This window comes from Oncorhynchus nerka, linkage group LG7 (assembly GCF_034236695.1).
Source record: "Oncorhynchus nerka isolate Pitt River linkage group LG7, Oner_Uvic_2.0, whole genome shotgun sequence".
In the NCBI taxonomy this organism is placed as follows: Eukaryota; Metazoa; Chordata; class Actinopteri; order Salmoniformes; family Salmonidae; genus Oncorhynchus; species Oncorhynchus nerka.
The window spans coordinates 40,606,463-40,624,443 of record NC_088402.1 but is presented as its reverse complement, the minus strand read 5'-3'; the positions used below and the strand labels follow the sequence as shown (position 1 = coordinate 40,624,443).

At 45.2% G+C, this 17,981-nt stretch overlaps 1 protein-coding gene across 1 annotated transcript in view; it reads right to left on the bottom strand.

The window, feature by feature from the left end:
• The window catches only part of LOC115131668 (E3 ubiquitin-protein ligase RNF19B-like), a 29,353-nt gene extending 11,748 nt beyond the window's left edge, over positions 1–17,605 (bottom strand). The window contains 4 exon segments of the mRNA XM_065020505.1: positions 5,478–5,730; positions 5,733–6,788; positions 16,496–16,618; positions 17,341–17,605. Coding sequence (XP_064876577.1) covers positions 5,478–5,730; positions 5,733–6,162 — 683 coding nt within the window. The 5' untranslated portion in view covers positions 6,163–6,788; positions 16,496–16,618; positions 17,341–17,605.
• Positions 17,606–17,981: the final 376 nt, after the last annotated feature.

The following is a 17,981-nucleotide window of genomic DNA, read 5'->3' as shown; positions in this document are numbered from 1 at the left end:
TGGAGTGGCCATCACAAAGCCATGACCTCAATCTTATAGACAATTTGTGGGCAGAACTGAAAAATGTGTGTGTGAGCAAGGAGGCCTACAAACCTGACTCAGTTACACCAGCTATGTCAGGAGGAATGGGCAAAAATTCACCAACTTATTGTGGGAAGCTTGTGGAAGGCTACCCGAATCGTTTGAACCAAGTTCAACAATTTAAAGGCAATGGTACTAAATACTAATTGAGTTTATGTAAACTTCTGACACACTGGGAATGTGATGAAAGAAATAAAAGCTGAAATAAATCATTCTCTCTACTATTATTCTGACATTTCACATTCTTAAAATAAACTGGTGATCCTAACTGACCTAAGACACCGCTCTCCTCAAGGCCTCCAGTGTTCCGCTACACAGGCCAACCAGATGTCAAATACCAAAACTGTTGAAATCCTATTCTGTCTCTTTAAAAACCTCAAACGAGGAGAAACGTTAACACCACTATGGTTTTTCCCCTTTAACACAGTTCTTAGCAGCACCTTAAATCCAGTTTGTGCTGGTTTCTCTCCCAATTACTTTGTTGGTTCAAACTGGCAACATGTCTTCAAGCCTGAGCTCAGTGGCTTGTTGCAACAGAGCAGAGACACAAGTTGCCACGGCAGCCTTTTCCCTGTAGGAACATTCCATGTCAACGCTGCATTTTGCTACACCCGCGATAACATCTGCTAAATATGTGTATGTGACCAATAAAATGTGATTTGATTGGTCGGTTCTTCTGCGTTGGAGCACGACCATGACTGACATCACGGCTTTGAGCGGTGAGAATCTGAGGAGTCCAATGCTGACAAGCTGCAGGTTTGGAGCAAATGCACTCTGACAGCCACGTCTAAGAATGGCGCACGCTGTCAATGCTTTTAAATGGTGATACAATGCTTTGTTTTCAACTAGGCTATCATTACAGTACAAATGTAATACACTGTCTGTGACTCTGTACACACATACACTCAGTCCTGTGAGTGTGTAATTTTTCATTTATTTCACCTTTATTTAACGAGCTAGGCCAGTTGAGAACAAGTTCTCATTTACAACTGCGACCTGGCCAAGATAAAGAAAAGCAGTGCGACAAAACTACAACACAGAGTTACACATGGGATAAACAAACGTATAGTCAATAACACAGTAGAAAAGTCTTTATACAGTGTGTGTGTAACAGTATAACTTTTGTCCGTCCCCTCGCCCCAACCTCGAACCAGGGACCCTCTGCACACATCAACAACAGTCACCCACAAAGCATCGTTACCCATTGCGCCACAAAAGCCGTGGCCCTTGCAGGGCAAGGGGAACCACTACTTCAAGGCCTCAGAGCGAGTGACGTCACCAATTGAAACGCTATTAGCGCGCACCACTGCTAACTAGCTGGCCATTTCACATCGGTTACATGTGCAAATGAAGAAAGATTAGGGAGGTAAGGCAATAAATAGAACATAGTGGCGAAATAATTACAATTTAGCATTAACATTGGAGTGATAGATGTGCAGATGATGATGTGCAAGTAGAGATACTGGTGTGCAAAAGAGCAAAACAATAACAATGTGTGGATGCTTGCTCCTACCCATCTCTCTGATTTGGTCCTGCCGTACATACCTACATGTACACTACGGTCACAAGACGCAGGCCTCCTTATTGTCCCTAGAATTTCTAAGCAAACAGCTGGAGGAAGGGCTTTCTCCTATAGAGCTCCATTTTTATGGAATGGTCTGCCTACCCATGTAAGAGACGCAAACTCGGTCTCAACCTTTAAGTCTTTACTGAAGACTCATCTCTTCAGTGGGTCATATGATTGAGTGTAGTCTGGCCCAGGAGTGGGAAGGTGAACGGAAAGGCTCTGGAGCAACGAAACGCCCTTGCTGTCTCTGCCTGGCCGGTTCCCCTCTTTCCACTGGGATTCTCTTTCACGTTAGGAGGGTGGGTGAGTGGGTTGAGTCACTGATGTGATCTTCCTGTCTGGGTTGGCGCCCCCCCTTGGGTTGTGCCGTGGCGGAGATCTTTGTGGGCTATACTCGGCCTTGTCTCAGGATGGTAAGTTGGTGGTTGAAGATATCCCTCTCGTGGTGTGGGGGCTGTGCTTTGGCAAAGTGGGTGAGGTTATATCCTTACTGTTTGGCCCTGTCCGGGGGTGTCCTCGGATGGGGCCACAGTGTCTCCTGACCCCTCCTGTCTCAGCCTCCAGTATTTATGCTGCAGTAGTTTATGTGTCGGGGGGCTAGGGTCAGTTTGTTATGTGGAGTACTTCTCCTGTCCTATTCGGTGTCCTGTGTGAATTTAAGTGTGCTCTCTCTAATTCTCTCTTTCTCTCTCTCTCTCTCTCTCTCTCTCGGAGGACCTGAGCCCTAGGACCATGCCTCAGGACTACCTGACATGATGACTCCTTGTTGTCCCCAGTCCACCTGGCCGTGCTGCTGCTACAGTTTCAACTGTTCTGCCTTATTATTATTGGACCATGCTGGTCATTTATGAACATTTGAACATCTTGGCCATGTTCTGTTATAATCTCCACCCGGCACAGCCAGAAGAGGACTGGCCACCCCACATAGCCTGGTTCCTCTCTAGGTTTCTTCCTAGGTTTTTGCCTTTCTAGGGAGTTTTTCCTAGCAACCGTGCTTCTACACCTGCATTGCTTGCTGTTTGGGGTTTTAGGCTGGGTTTTTGTACAGCACTTTGAGATATCAGTTGATGTACGAAGAGCTATATAAATAAATTTGATTTGATTTGATGAGGTAGTTGGATGGGCTATTTACAGATGGGCTGTGTACAGATGCAGTGATCGGTAAGTTGCTCTGACAGCTGATGCTTAAAGTTAGTGAGTGAGATATAGGTCTCCAGCTTCAGTGATTTTTGCAATTTGTTCCAGTCATTGGCAGCAGAGAACTGGAAGGAAAGGCGGCCAAAGGAGGTGTTGGCTTTGGGGATGACCAGTGAAATATACCTGCTGGAGCGTGTGCTACGGGTGGGTGTTGCTACGGTGACCAGTGAGCTGAGATAAGGCAGGGCTTTACCTAGCAAAGACTTATAGATGACCTGGAGCCAGTGAGTATGGCGACGAATATGTAGTGAGGGCCAGGCAACGAGAGCATACAGGTCGCAGTGGTGGGTAGTAATGATCACTTTAAATAAATCCCAACCTCTCCGTTACCCCTGGCAACACTGGATACCTCTGTGCCGCATCACTAGTCACCATAGCAACTGACAGCCTGCAGAGCGACCATAGGCCTATCGCTGCTCTGATTGGTTGTCTCCCCCAGTCAATCAGTGAGTTCTGATTGCGGAATGGGGAGGGAACTGACCAATGAGACTAAAGGACAATGAAGCTCAAGAGTTAAAATCTTCACAAGAATAATAGATTGAGATGGTGTGTGTCTGTGTGTGTGTGTGTGTGTGTGTGTGTGTGTGTGTGTGTGTGTAATATATATATATACACTGCTCAAAACAATAAAGGGAACACTAAAATAACACATCCTAGATCTGAATGAATGAAATATTCTTATTAAATACTTTTTTCTTTACATAGTTGAATGTGCTGACAACAAAATCACACACAAATTATCAATGGAAATCAAATGTATCAACCCATGGAGGTCTGGATTTGGAGTCACACTCAAAATTAAAGTGGAAAACCACACTACAGGCTGATCCAACTTTGATGTAATGTCCTTAAAACAAGTCAAAATGAGGCTCAGTAGTGTGTGTGGCCTCCACGTGCCTGTATGACCTCCCTACAATGCCAGGGCATGCTCCTGATGAGGTGGCGGGTGGTCTCCTGAGGGATCTCCTCCCAGACCTGGACTAAAGCATCCGCCAACTCTGTGGCGGATGGAGCGAAACATGATGTCCCAGATGTGCTCAATTGGATTCAGGTCTGGGGAACGGGCGGGCCAGTCCATAGCATCAATGCCTTCCTCTTTCAGGAACTGCTGACACACTCCAGCCACATGAGGTCTAGCATTGTCTTGCATTAGGAGGAACCCAGGGCCAACCGCACCAGAATATGGTCTCACAAGGGGTCTGAGGATCTCATCTCGGTACCTAATGGCAGTCAGGCTACTTCGAAAGGAAATATGATTAAATGCCTAATCTATTCTACAGTGCCTTCAGAAAGTATTCATACCCTTGACTTATTCCACATTTTGTTGTATTACAGCCTGAATGGGAGTCAATTCCCGAAATTCTAAATTGAGGCAAACCCTGGTGTGTGCGAGTGTTGGTGTGTGTGTGTGATCATTCAAGTGAGTTAAGTAGTCTGGGGTTTGTGACTAAGATTTTTTTTTTTATTTAAAGAGAGAAAGAAAGTGAAAGACAAATAAAGAAAGAGCGATTTAGACAGAGGTCCCCGAGACTCCACAGCCAGGGACAATCCAGGCCACTTTACTATGACCAAGGCCACATATTCACATAATGTAGTACCATTATGACATACACAATGTCAAGTGTATGGAATCTGTACTCTTCAAGTAGGTCAATGATGACACGCACGCACGCATGCACACACGCACGCACGCACACACACACACACACACACACGCACGCACGCACGCACGCACGCACACACGCACACACACACGCACACACACACGCACACGCACACACACACACGCACACACACACACACAGAGTGCCCCTTTGAAAAGCTCCACTCCCGTTAGCCCAAACCACACTAGACCTTTCCATGGTAGGGCTATAGAGAGGGAATAGTTGTGTAGTGAGTCATTCTGGTCTTTTTAGTATGTAGGTCATCTATAGTCCAGCCCACTGTCTTGGTCCTTCCCCTCTGTCTGACAGGATTCACATTACCAAACTGGCATGTTTCCTTTGAATATAACCAGCACAGATAATCTGTGCTTTCCCTCCTAAATACACATGCATGCGTGTGTCACCTACACACAAACACAGACATACATACACACACACACACACATAAACACTTGCGTGTCGCACACACACACACACAAAATAGGCTCCTACCAGTTTATCAGAAATTTCCCCATATCACATTACACGATCAGCCACTGAGCACTGTCCTTCCCCTAGTAACCACATAATAGTCTGCAACATTCTAACCTACTTAGAGAATTCTAGGCTATAAATCTTTCCTCTCACTTTTGTCACCTCTAAAGCTTGTTATAACACTGGAGGTCATTCCAGTTCACGACTAACATCCTCAGACTTTGGATAACTGACAGAACACTGCTTTGAAAGCATGAATCTGCAAACAAACAAATAAAAGTTATAGTTTGAGTTAATGGTAAGGGTTTGGTAAAGGTAACGGTTAAGTTCAGGGGTTATAATCACATTTGTGGTCAGAAAGCGCTTTAAGGTACTTCCGCCCCTTCTACCATGGCTAGACAGTGATGGCTCTATAGAGTTAGGGTTAAGGTTCAGGTTCACACTCAGGTTACGATTAAGGTTAAGGCCAGGCAACAACGGAAATTAACTCTTACCCGCAGTCGGGCGCGGGACACCAGCGGCAGTCTGGGTCGGAGGCCAGGCAGCGTCGCAGCAGGAACTCCTCATACTTCCCCAGCAGACCTACGTCGTCCAAAATGTCCGCCACCTGATGAGGCGCCAGGCGCTCCGAGCACTCGGGGCAGCTGAGGTGGACGCGGCTCTCGGTGATCTCGATGCGCAGGTACTGGCGCAGGCAGCACAGGCAGGAGCGGTGGCTGCAGCCCAGCAGCTCAGGGAGCTGTTCGGGGGCTGGGGCACCAGGCACAGGGGGCACTCCAGGAAGTCCCCTGGAGGAGAGGCGCTGGTGGAGCTGGAGGACTGGGGCGGACCCAGGGAGAGCCGACTGGAAGAGACGGGCTCTGCTGGGGGGGAGGTGGGGGAGGTGGCTGGGTCCTGGGGGACGTCCGTGGTGGTGGTGGTGGGGGCTGGGTTAGGTGTGGGAGTAGAAGGGACTACGGGGGGGACAAGGGGGGTGAGTTGCTGTTGTTGATGGTTTTGGTTGTGGAGCTGGGATAAATGTGTGGTTGCCCCTGCATTGGCGCTCCGGGAACCCCGTTTGCTGTGGAAAAGGCTGTGGAAGGAGATGCGTCCTTGGCGTTTTCCTGGTGCCCGGCATTTGGGGTTGGGAATGCCGCTCACCGAGGAGTGGGGGGATTCCGAGTCCCTTTCCGATCCCATTTTCCCAGAAAGTGACACACGGAAGCTTCTTTCCTTTTCCGTTCTTATTATAGTCTTATATTACTGTGATGAAGCTTTCCTCACACACACACACAAGGGTACTTGTCCTTGGGTGAAACCAGAATGGAATGTCACTGATACCCAGTTGGAAACCCCTTTTCCCCTTCCTCTGACAAGAAACAATGGAACACGCAAATGGAACTATAAACGAGAAGACAAAAGTGAAAGAAACAAAGTCCCCTTCCTCCCACTGGCGTTCACACCTCTCACACTCAGTTGCTCCAAATCAAGAATGTGAGAAAAGTAACAGGTGTGCTTTCATCGAAACAAACACGGGGGTCCAAACTGACAGTAAACTGTTACTGTAAACCACAAAGAGGAGAATGACTACAACAAGAAACGTCAATGTCCCTTCTCAGTAAATGTTTCTCAATTCAAACGAGGAGGAAAAAAAACATGATAGGAACGTTCTAGAATTTAAAGAACAACGTCTTGGAGGTTATTCAAATGTTCTTAAATCCTTCTTGGTGGTTGCTCCAGTCAGATTTTCTTCTCTAGTCCTTTATTCTCTCTTGTTCTTCTCCTCTTCCCTTCTCTGTGTCTCTCTTACACTCTCAATCAACCGTCTGTGAGGAGGAAGAAGATAACAGGAAGTTAGCAGTGCAAAGAGCCCAGGGAGCATGCTCAGTATGACACACCTCTCCCTCCTTGCTCGTTCTCTATCTCACTTTTTCGACTTCACAATGAACTCTTGGTGCAGATAGCCAGGAAGAAGAAATTAAATACAGTGCATTCGGTAAGTATTCAGACCCCTTGACTTTTTACACATTTTGTTACGTTATAGCCTTATTCTAAAATGTATTAAATTACCCCCCCCCCCTCATTAATCAACACACAATACCCCATAATGACAAAGAAAAAAAAGGTTTTTAGACATTTTTGCAAATGTATTTAAAATAAAAACAGAAATACCTAATTTACATAAGTATTCAGACCCTTTGCTATGAGATTGAGCTCAGGTGCAACCTGTTTCAATTGGTCATCCAAGAGGTGTTTCTACAACTTGATTGGAGTCACCCTGTGATAAACTCAATTGATTGGACATGATTTGGAAAGGCACACACCTGTCTATATAAGGTCCCACTGTGGACCAAAAACCAAGTCATGAGGTCAAAGGAATTGTCCATAGCATTGAAGGTCCCCAAGAACACAATGGCCTCCATCATTCTTAAATGGAAGAAGTTTGGAACCACCAAGATTATTCCTAGAGATGGATGCCTGGCAGCCAAACTGAGCAATCGGGGGAGAAGGGCCTTGGTCAGGGAGGTGATCAAGAACCAGATGGTCACTCTAACAGAGCTCCAGAGATCCTCTGTGGAGAAGGGAGAACCTTCCAGAAGGACAAACATCTCTGCAGCACTCCACCACTACTCATTAAAAGGCACATGACAGCCTGCTTCGAGTTAGCCAAAAGGCACCTAAAGACTCTCAGACCATGAGAAACAAGATTCACTGGTCTGATCAAACCAATATTGAGCTCTTTAGCCTGAATGCCAAGCATCACGTCTGGAGGAAACCAGGCACCATCCCTACGATGAAGCATGGTGGTGGCAGCATCATGCTGTGGGGATGTTATTCAGCGGCAGGGACTTGGAGACTAGTCAGGATGGAGGGAACGATGACCGGCGCAAAGTACAGTGAGATACTTGATGAAAACCTGCTCCAGAGGTGCTCATGACCTCAGACTGGGGCGAAGGTTCACCTTCCAACAAGACAATGACCCTAAGAACACAGCCAAGACGATGCAGGAGTGGCTTCAGGAGAAGTGTGAAGGTCCTTGAGAGGCCCAGCCAGAGCCCGGACTTGAACCCAATCGAACATCTCTGGAGAGACCTGAAAATATCTGTGCAGCGACGGTCCCCATCCAACATGACAGAGCTTGGGAGGATCTGCAGAGAAGAATGAGAGACACTTCCCAAATACAGGTGGGCCAAGCTTGTAGCATCATTCCCAAGAAGACTCAAGGCTGTAATCGCTGCCAAAAGTGCTTCAACAAAGTACTGAGTAAAGAGTCTGAATACTTATGTAAATGTGATATTGCCTTTTTTTATGTGGTATTGTGTGTAGATTGATGAGGGGGGAAAAAACGATTTAATCGATTTTAGAATAAGGCTGTAACGTAACAAAATGTGGAAAAAGTCAAGGGGTCTGAATACTTTCCGAATGCACTGTACACTATGCACACGCACAGCTAGCATAATCTCTGATAAAAACTTGCTCATTGACTCACACTTACTCATAAGATACAGCCCTTTGGAAAGCGGAATACTATTTTTGTGAACTTATTAATGATAATGACAATGTATCTTGAAGGGGAAGCAAAGATATTCATCAGTCCAATTACCTTCTATATTATTTAACCTCTATCATTCCTTCTCGTTCTTTCTCTCATCTGCTCTTCTCTTTTGTCTCGCTCTGTCAATATGAAACCCTCTCTCTCTCACACACACACACAGTCTCGAGCTGCTCTCCACTTCACACTGGGCTGCTACTGCGGTTGCCATGCCGATGCTCACTATGAGCCGAGCAAACAGCGACCCACTCAGTGACTCTGGCACTTACGTGCACAAACACACACGCACGCACGCACACACACACACACACACCACATGTACTCTTGTAATTTATAGATCATGTAGACATTGGTAATTACAGTACTGCTTAATGTATGTGTGTATTTATACAGTGTTATAGGTGAGTGTGTGTTTGTATGCAGATAATGTTATGCTAAGTTAAGGGGAAAGGATGAGAGAATGAGAGTTATGAGGGTTGATATTCAGAACCTGTGCCACTGTCTAAGGTAGCACACCCACCTTCTAAGCACACACACTGAGTCATAACAGAGTCCTGGCCTGATTTTTTCCTCCTACAGTATACCTGGCCTCTGGACTACAGGTCCATAGTGTACTGGTTGATCCTCTCTCTAGACTACAAGGCAAATATGATTCTGATTCAAGTAGTAGCCTCTGAGTGCAGGAGGCTGAGACAGACACAGACAGAGGATCAACCAGTATGTGTACTGACTCATAAAACATTAGACTTCAGCCCTTGTTGACAGAAGGGTATATGGGAAAGGGCTAACATAGATACTGTATATAGCTAGCCATGATTGATTGAAATACTATTGGTACATGTAACCACGCCAGCCCAGAAACCTCCACATCCCGTTTCTTCACCTGTGGGATCGTCTGAGACCAGCCACCCGGACAGCTGATGAAACTGTGGGTTTAGTACAACCGAAGAATTTCTGCACAAACTGTCAGAAACCGTCTCAGGGAAGGTCATCAGCGGGCAAACACTCACCTTCGATGACCAATGGCACGCTGGAGAAGTGTGCTCTTCACGGATAATTCCTGCTTTCAACAGATGGCACACAGCGTGTATGGCGTCATGTGGGCGAGCGGTTTGTTGATGTCAACGTTGTCAACAGAGTGCCCCATGGTGGCAGTGGGGTTATGGGATGGGCAGGCATAAGCTACGGACAACGAACATAATTGCATTTTATAAATGGCCATTTAAAAGCACAGCGCCATTCATCCGCCGCCATCACCTCACGTTTCAGCATTATAATGCATGATCCCATATCTGTACACAATTCCTGGAAGTTGAAAATGTCCCAGATCTTCCATGGCCTGCATACTCAGCAGACATGTTACCCATTGAGCATGTTTTGGATGCTCTGGATCGACGTGCACAACAGCGTGTTCCAGTTCCCGCCAATATCCAGTAACCTTTGCACAGCCATTGAAGAGTCGAACATTTCACAGGCCACAATCAACAGCCTGATCAACTCTATGTGAAGGCGATGTGTCATGCTGCATGAGGCAAATGATACACCCCAGATACTGACTGGTTTTCTGATCCACTCCCCTACCTTTATATAAGGTACCTGTGACCAACAGATGCATATCTGTATTCCCTGTCACTTGAAATATATAGATTAGGGCCTAATGAATTTATTTCAATTGACTGATTTCCATATGAACTGCAACTCGGTAAAATCTTTGAAATTGTTGCATGTTGAGTTTATAGTTTTGTTCAGTGCAGTATCTAAAGTTTTGTGTGATATAGAGAGAGAGGGGTGTGAGTGAGGAGGCATGGCAGATGGGCATGAACAGCCTGAAGACTCAGTGGTCTGGATTCTGTGATCAGCACACTCTTTGTCCCTCACTTTTCCTCCCACCCGTCTGCTGCTCACTGGCTCACACACACACACACACACACACACACAGCATCCCGGAGTCGCCTCTGTTCACGTTGAGACTCATGTTTTGCGTGTACTATTTAATGAAGCTGCCAGTTGAGGACTTGTGATGTGTCTGTTTCTCAAACTAGACGCTCTAATGTACATGTCCTCTTGCTCAATTGTGCACCAGGGCCTCCCACTCCTCTTTCTATTCTGGTTAGAGCCAGTTTGAGCTGTTCAGTGAAGGGAGTAGTACACAGCGTTGTACGAGATCTTCCGTTTCTTGACAATTTCTCCATGGAATAGCCTTCCTTTCTCAGAACACGAATAGACTGACGAGTTTCAGAAGAAATTCTTTGTCTCTGGACATTTTGAGCGTGTAATCGAACCCACAAATGCTGATGCTCCAGATACTAAACTAGTCTAAAGAAGGACAGTTTTATTGCTTCTTTAATCAGGACAACAGTTTTCAGCTGTGCCAACATAATGGCAAAAGGGTTTTCTAATGATCAATTAGCCTTTTAAAATGATAAACTTGGATTAGCTAACACAACGTGCCATTGGAACACAGGAGTGACGGTTGCTGATAATGGACCTATATACACCTATATAGATATTCCATTAAAAGAATCTTCAGTTTCCAGCTACAATAATAATTTATAACATTAACTATGTCTACACTGTATTTCTGGTCAATTTGATGTTATTATAATGGACAAAAAAAAATATTTTCTTTCAAAAACAAGGACATTTCTAAGTGACCCCAAACTTTTGAACGATAGTGGAGCTGTGCTACCGAAAAACCTGATAGTTGTTACACAAGCCGCTGAGTCACTTAGAGCTGAAATGCTGCTGAGTCACTTAGAGCTGAAAGCCGCTGAGTCACTTAGAGCTGAAAGCCGCTGAGTCACTTAGAGCTGAAAGCCGCTGAGTCACTTAGAGCTGAAATGCTGCTGAGTCACTTAGAGCTGAAATGCTGCTGAGTCACTTAGAGCTGAAAGCCACTGAGTCACTTAGAGCTGAAAGCCGCTGAGTCACTTAGAGCTGAAATGCTGCTGAGTCACTTAGAGCTGAAAGCCGCTGAGTCACTTAGAGCTGAAAGCCGCTGAGTCACTTAGAGCTGAAATGCTGCTGAGTCACTTAGAGCTGAAAGCCGCTGAGTCACTTAGAGCTGAAATGCTGCTGAGCCACTTAGAGCTGAATGCTGCTGAGTCACTTAGAGCTGAAAGCCACTGAGTCACTTAGAGCTGAAAGCCACTGAGTCACTTAGAGCTGAAAGCCGCTGAGTCACTTAGAGCTGAAATGCTGCTGAGTCACTTAGAGCTGAAAGCCGCTGAGTCACTTAGAGCTGAAATGCTGCTGAGCCACTTAGAGCTGAAAGCTGCTGAGTCACTTAGAGCTGAAATGCTGCTGAGTCACTTAGAGCTGAAATGCTGCTGAGTCACTTAGAGCTGAAAGCCGCTGAGTCACTTAGAGCTGAAATGCTGCTGAGCCACTTAGAGCTGAAAGCCGCTGAGTCACTTAGAGCTGAAAGCCGCTGAGTCACTTAGAGCTGAAAGCCGCTGAGTCACTTAGAGCTGAAAGCCGCTGAGTCACTTAGAGCTGAAATGCTGCTGCAGCGGAGCTGTGTTGGGGATATACTTAACAAGCCTCTGCAAATACATTATGCAAAATTAAGACAATAAAAGCATGGGTTTCTTTTTTCCCAGGGACATCCAACCAAAGTAAAAGGGAAGACTGGGAAAGTTCCTATTATACTGTTGTGCTATATTTCAAGTGTTTCCCTTTGGCTACTTTGATTATGCTTTATAAAAATAAAGAGAAATAAAGAAATGACTCACAAAATTGTTTTATTCATATTATTCAGGGATATGGTTGATATTCAGTGATACAGCAACACAATCAAAGGGTGCATTGTATCGTACTGATACAGTAGTACTGTACTCCAGTAGGCCTAAAAGTCAATGAAGCTCACCACCACACAAACCATCCGATTCACACCGGTGTGTTGTTTGTGTACAAAGACTGGCAGAGTGTTTGGCAAGCTAATTAGCTGGTTTGTAGTGATACTTCCTAAACCCTCTGTAAGCCCTGAGCTGTAACTGAGGACTGAGGCCTGTGTCTCTGGATAGAGCAAGTGGCCTCTGTGAACTCAGATTTACTGGTTTAATGTTCTAAGTTCATTAGAGCAGAAGGGCGTAATAAAAGAAAATGGTGACAGGGTGAGGCAGTGAGATGCCCCTCTGGCTAGAGAGACAGATGCAACTCAGTGTGTCCTTCTGACTTAATCTCCTGGCAGGAGCTAATACAGAGGGAGGTAACAGAGTGAACTGCCCCTCCGGCTACGACACAGTTATACACCCCTATTTCAACCTCTCCTCTCTCTCCCTCTTGTTCCTTCTCGTTCTTTGTAGCTCTCCCTCACTTTCCTCTCGCTCTGTGACAAGGGCATCGTCATGTCTCAGTAGCTCGCTAGAAGGGCTGGGCAGGCCAACGCCGCTGCCGCATCCACACACCAGGCCAGTTGAGTCATGTCACGATGTGATGATATTACATGCTGACTGGGTTAAAAAAGGAAACATTTCCTTCTGTTCAGCTAAAAGCTCCATTATCTAGTTACCAATTGATTCATAGAGTTTGGAGGCCATTGGGTGGCCTGGTGGAGCCCTCCCACACTTTCAGTAATGGTAGATGTGGGAGTTTGAAGAGGAGTTGTGTGCCAGAGACAGTCGTGGGCCATTCTGTGGAAGCACCTAGAGAAACCCCACTTTGTGATTCCTCTGCAGAACTGAAGCTGGCAGCGATGAGCTTGTCTGCAGTGGACAGTCAATCAAGCATTCAAACAAAATGAAGCAAAACTAAATACCCTGGAATACCCCCATCCCAAGCACTCGAACGCACATGGCACGCAACCCACATACTTATACACCCAGTCGTACACACATTACAGACACGTCGTCAAACACAAACACAGAAGCGCGCATACACACACACTTAAGTCTTACATGTATGGGGCGGCAGGTAGCCTCGTGGTTAGAGCGTTGGGCCAGTAACCGAAAGGTTGCTAGATTGAATACCTGAGCTGACAAGGTATAATAGTTAGAGGAGCCTTCAGGAGGCAAACTGAACGTTTCATGTGAAGCCTGGAGAAGTCACAGTGGCAGAGCGCAAGCCCAGGCCCCAGCTCCACAGCCATAGCTCGCTGAGCTCCAATCCACAAACACAGATCAGGGTCTACCAACTGACCAGTGGGCATGAAAGTCAGGGAGGGGACGGGTAATTCGAGGGAGGAAGAGAATGAAGGAGAAGGCGGAGAGACGTGTCAGTTAGGACAGTGCATATGAGTGGGGACAGAGATGTCACATAGGCCTATTATGGTCGACTGATAGGCTGACTTCCAGGGGACTGTAACCTGGAGCTTGTGAGCCTTAACAAACTATGATTGTGAGAATAGTTCCACTATATTGGACTTCAGACTAGTAATGACCTCAGCATTTCTAATAAATAGAGGTCGCTTATTGGAATATACAGTTGAAGTCGGAAGTTTACGTACACTTAGGTTGGAGTCATTCAAACTCGTTTTTCAACCACCCCACAAATGTCTTGTTAACAAACTATAGTTTTGGCAAGTCGGTGAGGACATCTACTTAGTGCATGACACAAGTAATTTTTTCCAACAATTATTTGCAGACAGATTATTTCACTTATAATTACTGTGTCACATTTCCAGTGGGTCAGGAGTTTACAAACACTAAGATGACTGTGCCTTTAAACAGCTTGGAAAATTCCAGAAAATGATGGCATGGCTTTAGAAGCTTCTGATAGACTAAGTGTCATCCTTTGAGTCAATTGGAGGTGTACCTGTGGATATATTTCAAGGCCTATCTTCAAACTTAGTGCCTCTTTGCTTGACATCATGGTTAAAATTTTAAAAATCAGCCAAGACCTCAGAAGAAATGTTTGTAGACCTCAACAAGTCTGGTTCATCCTTGGGAGCAATTTCCAAACACCTGAAGGTACCACGTTCATCTGTACAAACAATAGTATGCAAGTATAAACACCATGGAACCACGCAGCCGTCATTCCGCTCAGGAAGGAGGTGATTTCTGTCTCCTAGAGATGAACATACTTTGATGCAAAAAGTGCAAATAAATCCCAGAACAGCAGCAAAAGACCTTGTGAAGATGCTGGAGGAAACAGGTACAAAAGTATCTATATCCACAGTAAAACGAGGCCTATATCGACATAACCTGAAAGGCCGCTCAGCAAGGAAGAAGCCACTGCTCCAAAACTGCCATAAAAAAGCCAGACTACGGTTAGCGAATGCACATGGGGACAAATATCGTATTTTTTGGAGAACGGTCCTCTGGTCTGATGAAACAAAAATAGAACTGTTTGGCCATAATGAACAAACATAATTTGGAGGAAAAGGGGGAGGCTTGCAAGCCGAAGAACACCATCCCAACCGTGAAGCACGGGGGTGGCAGCATCATGTTGTGGTGTGGATTGCTGCAGGAGGGACTGGTGCACTTCACAAAATAGATGGCATCATGAGGTAGGACAATTATGTGGATATATTGAAGCAACATCTCATTCTTGAGGTCTTCCAAATGGACAATGACCCCAAGCATACTTCCAAAGTTGAGGCAAAATGGCTTAAGGACAACAAAGTAAAGGTATTGGAGTGGCCATCACAAAGCCATGACCTCAATCCTATAGAACATTTGTCGGCAGAACTGAAAAAGCGTGTGCACGCAAGGAGGCCTACAAACCTGACTCAGTTACACCAGCTCAGTCAGGAGGAATGGGCCAAAATTCACCCAACTTATTGTGGGAAGCTTGTGGAAGGCTACACGAAACGTTTGACCCAAGTTAAACAATTTAAAGGCAATGCTACCAAATACCAATTGAGTGTATGTAAACTTCTGACCCAATGGGAATGTGATGAAATAAATCAAAGCTGAAATAAATCACTCTCTACTATTATACTGACATTTCACATTCTTAAATTAAAGTGGTGATACTAATTGACCTAAGACAGGGAATTTTTACTAGGATTAAATGTCAGGAATTATTAAAAACTGAGTTGAAATGTATTTGGCTAAGGTGTATGCAAACTTCGGACTTCAACTGTAGTTGTGGGGAAGTGAGTATTGCTTTTCTATTAGTTGTTGTGGGACAGATGGTAACTAGAGCAAGCAGCTGGATATCATGCTTTCAGGGTTGCATGTCGTCACCTCTTTTCTAGCTCAACGGAATGATACACTACATGGCCAAAGGTATGTGGCTGTCAAAAGTGCAGGGCTGTCAAGTTCTTCCACACCGATCTTGACAAACCCTTTCTGTATGGACCTTGCTTTGTGCACGGGGGCATTGTCATGCTGAAACAGGAAAGGGCCATCCCCAAAATGTTGCCACAAAGTTGGAAGCACAGAATCGTCGAGAATGTCATTGTATGATGTAGCATTAATATTTCCCTTTACTGGAACAAAGGGGCCTAGCCCGAACCATGAAAAACAGCCCCAGACCATTATTCCTCCTCCACAAAACTGTACAGTTGGCACTATGCAGTTGGGCAGGTAGCGTTCTCCTGGCATTCGCCAAAAATCCAGATTTGTCCGTCGGATTGCCAGATGTTGAAGCGTGATTCGTCAATCCAGAGAACGCATTTCCACTGCTCCAAAGTCCAATGGTGGCGAGCTTTAACATGGGTGTGGCTGAAATAGCCAAATCCACTCATTTGAAGGAGTGTCAACATACTTCTGTATATATAATGTATTCATATCCTGTCCTCAATAATGCTTTTGGGACAACCAGGGGAGTGGTGGTACCAGGAATGAATGAGTGAAAGATTGAGGGGGTGAGAGAGGACAAAATTGAGAATGAGAGGGCATATGACACAACTGGCACTTTGAAATAGAGATGTCAAAAAATGTTCAGAGGAGCTAAGCAGTAGTTCACCTGACACTACTGTACAAACATGCATGTAGACTGAACAAAAATATAAATGCAACGATTTTAGTGAGTTAGTGATCATATAAGGAAATCAGTCAATTGAAATAAATTCATTAGGCTGTTTTTACATACAGAAACACTGGGTGGCTGGTCTCAGACAATCCCGCAGGTGTAGAAGCCGTATGTGGAGGTCCTGGGCTGGTCTGCGCACGTGGTCTGCGTTTGTGAGGACGGTTGGACGTATTGCCAAATTCTCTAAAACAACATTGGAGGTGGCATATGTTAGAGAAATTATCATTCAATTATCTGGCAACAGCTCTGGTGGACAGTCCTGCAGTCAGCATGTCAATTGCACACTCTCCCAAAACCTGAGACATCTCTGCCATTGTGTTGTGTGAGAAAACTGCACATTTTAGAGTGGCCTGTTATTGTCCCCAGCACAAGGTGCACCTGTGTAATGATCATGCTTTTTAATAAGCTTCTTGAAATGCCACACCGGTCAGTGGATGGATTATCTTGGCAAAGGAGAAATGCTCACTAACACAGCTGTAAACAAATTTGGGCACAACATTTTAGAGAAATGCGCTTTTTGTGCACATGGAATATTTCTGGTATCTTAAATTTAATATCATGAAACATAGGGCCAACACTTTACATGTAGCGTTTATATTTTTGTTCAGTGGACATAAACAAACCCAAACCTTAGTATGTATAGTACACTATCACCAGCCATGACTCAGTGTAATTTTTTATTACTCAAGAATGAGCAGTCAGAACATGCACAACAATTGGCTGTTCAAAAAAACTGACCATGTAACGGACAGTAACACTTCCGTTAGAGTTCAAATGTGTTACTTCCCATAATGTAGCCTACCAGGTAAGCAACAGAGCGACATGACATTCAAAGCCACAAAAATCGGAATATCTTGAACATGTTGCAATTCGTGTCAAGGCCCAATAAAGCAGACTAGTCTTACCTGAAGGGTTGGTACGAGACCGTTTTCTGGGATCCGCTGTGAATGTTCATTCGTCAATGGCGATGGGCTGTGATCGCTTGCTTTGGGAGTGTTGAAATATTCGTTGTCTCAACCTCCTATACGGGGCCTGACACACTGTTTCTAAAATATCAAATGGAGTATGTATAGATTATGAAATGCAGCTCGCGCCCTGTCCCGTTTTAGGAGAGCAACAGAATAATCTCCGCAGCCTCCTTTGCCTTCTCATGGAGGAAAGCCCCAGTCCGTGACGCCACAAACCGAGAACAAGGAAACCCCACCCGTCTGTGGTGTTGTCACCATCGAACGCTCAAAATGTACAGTGCTTGGAAATAAACCAGGGAAACGTCAATTTTTGGGGTTCTGTGTAATGACATCGCCTGGAACTTGCTGACCATTATTTGTGTAGAGTTCCCAGAAATAATTTGAAATCAAATCACAAGACATTTCTTAGCGCAGTCGATTAGATATGGGAAATGTAGCCTACTGAATTTTCTCCAACTTTCCAGATATGATTGAGTGCTAGCGCAATGTACTTGGATGCAGTTCCTCAAATGACATCTTTCAGTGTCTATAATACTTCGAGGTTTTCCTGACCAGGTAAGCTGATGGGGAAAAACTTC